General features: G+C 38.3%; 1 protein-coding gene across 1 annotated transcript; it reads right to left on the reverse strand.

Annotated features, from left to right (window-relative positions):
* Positions 1 to 274: 274 nt before the first annotated feature.
* On the reverse strand, positions 275 to 1,066 carry LOC130945344 (uncharacterized). Its single transcript, XM_057874077.1, has 3 exons — positions 758 to 1,066; positions 641 to 709; positions 275 to 574 (listed from the first exon to the last, which is right to left on the reverse strand). Exons 1-3 carry the CDS (start codon positions 1,064 to 1,066, stop codon positions 275 to 277), a joined length of 678 nt encoding a protein of 225 aa, XP_057730060.1.
* Positions 1,067 to 3,527: the final 2,461 nt, after the last annotated feature.

Consider the following 3,527-nt stretch of genomic DNA (forward strand, 5'->3'; position numbering starts at 1 on the left):
CTCTCCTTGATTTTTTTTTGTATGGACAATCTTGGGAGATATGCCTTCGTTTTCCACAACGATAGCATAGTCCTAACTCGGTTCGGCATGGCTGGTCCAAATGGTATCTCCTACATCTTTGGCACTGCAAATTATCCGAAGTAGCCTTTGCCTGCTTTCCTTTACCATTTCCCATGCGGTTGTCATTTCTTCAGTAATTGTTTCAACCTTGGGAAGGCTGAGGTAGATAACTATTCTTTTTGAAGTCTAAGTCCCTCGATGCAAAACTCTTGTCTTAATCCTTTTCATGGGACTCCCGGTTGTCACTCCTTGCTATATCAGTTTTCCTGCAGCACTCTTCCACCACTCCACTCTTGTTAATTAACTTCGCAAAACTCTTAACCTCAAGAGGCGCCACAGCTTGCATGATATAGTCCCTCAAACCATCTTGGTACTTCATACACTTCCACCCCCTATATCCTTTAGGAGCACCTTGACAAACCCTTAAGAAATGGCACAACTCTTCGAATTTGCTCGTATAAGCAGCCACTGACATTGATCCTTGCTTTAGTTGTAGTAGCTCCAATTTCTTAGCCTGTCTTACAGAGTCCAAAAAGTATTTCTTGTAAAAATTCCCTCTGAACATCTCCTAGGTAATCACCTCATCTCCATTCCCTTGCTGCAGCAGACGGTGAGCTCCTTGCCACCAGTATTGAGCTTCTGCACTCAACTGATATTTAGCAAATTCTACCAACTGACTATCAAGTACATGTTACACTTGCAATGCCCTTTCTATCGCTTGGAACCAATTGTAGGCTTCCGTCGGATCAGTTGAACCCTTGAACATTGAGGGATTAACCTTCAAAAAGGTTGCTAAAGTCATCGAACATCCATCAACTGAGTTTCCTCCAAGTCTGTTATTGTTTCCGTTCATCCTTTCCATAGCTTGGTTTGTAGCCACAATATTTGTGTGCATAGCATTTACAAGAGTAGTCATAGCAGCCAGGAGTGTGGCTTGGTTATCCCTCGGTGTGCCTTCTTCATATTCTCTTGGCGTCCAGGTTCGACCGCATCCACGAGTCGTCATTCGGGTCGTATCCACACCAAACAAATGATATTAAGGTGACCAGTCTCAATATTTCAAGTTAAGTGCTTCGAATTCCCAAAAGTATACTCATGAACTTCATGATAAATGTATCAGTTAGATATCCTAAATAGCATAGGTATAGACCCAGAGTATGCATTGAAGCATAAGTAGTCCATCCCTCAGGCTCACGAGGACAAACTACTCTAATATCATAATATAACACCCTAATATTCAAATCCTTATGCTTGAATCACAAGTCAATGATAATAAGGTGGTACTACTCTCAAGGTAGATTATAACACACACACACACACACACACACACACACACACATACACACACATATATATAAGTTGAAAGAAAATATTAAACGAGAAGTCTGAAAACCCTAAACCCTATATATATATAAGTTGAAAGAAAATATTAAACGAGAAGTCTGAAAGGGAGTAAAATAAAATCATGCATCGGAACGCTCATGTATCGATAAAACAGAAGATAAAGCGCGTCTTAAAACAAAGGTAGAGACGAGCAGTAATGAAGGATAAGATAAAGATAGGATATAAATATATAACATAAGTACATAGCCACTAGTCGTGACCCACAAAGTTTAGGCCGGCTAGGGTTAAAGAAGTAAAAGCAGTTGACAATAGTATTTCCTATCTCTCCTAAGGATACATCATCGCCTCTATAAGCAAGTTCCAAAATAAACTTTTATATAAATCATTTTAAAGGTTTTTCAAAATAAAAAGGAGAGATTCTAAAGGTACAAAAGAGAATCAAATAGACTTCGCAGTCGTCCAAAAGAATCCAACTCACTACTGAGCACCAGAACCTGTATCTAAAAGATAGAGAATATACGGAATGAGAACCCTCGACCCATAGGTTTCCAGTATGGTAAAAGTGACAAATAAATACAGTGCACTATAATTAGAACTCACTAAGCATCCTAATCTCCCTTTCATCAATTATTCACCCTAGGTTCTCACTAATCCTAAGTCTTATTCAACCTCTCATCTTTTCCATCTTTCCAAACTTTCTAACTTCCAATTCATTGCAGAACCATGACCAGAACTAGCACCAGCTAATTCGACTCAATAATTATATATCAATACCTCACATCTTCACTTGGAGCAAGTAAAATCACTTCACTACGTCTATCTAGGAAGCTCAAATAATCTCATTCAGTATTCATCATTGTTAATCAATCATCTCATCATTTTATTTCAACAAGGACTGCCCTCAGCGTCAACCAACACCAGCATGAGGGACCTCTCAGTTGTACAAGTACAAGCAATACAAATAAGTAGTACACAAGTAAGGCAATTAAGACAAGTAACATTTAGTCATATAATATATTCAATTAGGCAAATCCAAACAAGTCAAACATATGCAAATGATGTATGCTTACCCTATGGCCAATGAGCTCATCTGTCGGTTATACAGCCAATCCGACACACTCGGTAGCTAATCCTGAAATCATCTCTCAACACGAAGGAAATTTTCAATCTTCAAGGAGGGAATTCTCAACCTAACTCATTCACACCACAGCCAGGAATCAAATCGAATCGAATCGAATCGAAGTTAATCCTCAACCTTCTCCATTCAATTCTCTGATGTAGCAAGAGAGGGAATCCTCAATCTCGCTTGCCCACCGCAATAAGAGAGAGAATCTTCAACCTCATCTTGTCCATTACAGCAAGAGAGAGAATCCTCTATATCATCTTGTCTATCAGTGGGCGGGATCCAACCACCATTCTCACCATTTTAATTTGATACTCATTTTCAATTCAACACAAGCAAACATACCCGCAATCCGAATTAATCATTACAAAATTAAATCGAAGGAAATCTTCGACCTTAAGCTCGTCTACCACAACAAGAGAGGAAATCCTCGACCTCAACTTGTTTATCACAACAAGTGAGAGAATTCTCAATATCAACTCGTGTAACACCCTACCACACAAAATCTTATGCTTAAGTCATAAGACAAAGGTTGTGAGGTATTACGACCTCTAAAAATACAAAATTATATATAATATAGTTCGAAAAAGATTTGTAACTAGGAACATTTAAAGAAAAATTAAAGCAAAAGTGGTACAACGAAAAGCACAAATACTCACGAAGCGAGAACGTAAGCGAAACAAGATAGAGTGAGCTAACATTGATATAAACAAAAGAGAATTTCAAGGTACAAATATCAAAGTTCAAGACTCAGCTCACGAAGATAAAGTAGCCAGAGCACATAAGAGAACCCAAAAAAACCCAAAAGACAAAGTTTACAGAACCTGTTTCTCCAAAATAACCTCTAAAAGGAAGTTAATACAGCATATACATAAGTAGTGGAGATAATAAGTATTTACGTATATACATATAACCAAAATAAGCCCTAAAAGACATAGAGATCTTTGCTATCAGAAGCTTCCAGCATGGCTCAACGAAGTGCCTCACGTCATGCATCTGA

The sequence above is a fragment of the Arachis stenosperma genome, chromosome 8 (assembly GCF_014773155.1).
Source record: "Arachis stenosperma cultivar V10309 chromosome 8, arast.V10309.gnm1.PFL2, whole genome shotgun sequence".
In the NCBI taxonomy this organism is placed as follows: domain Eukaryota; kingdom Viridiplantae; phylum Streptophyta; class Magnoliopsida; order Fabales; family Fabaceae; genus Arachis; species Arachis stenosperma.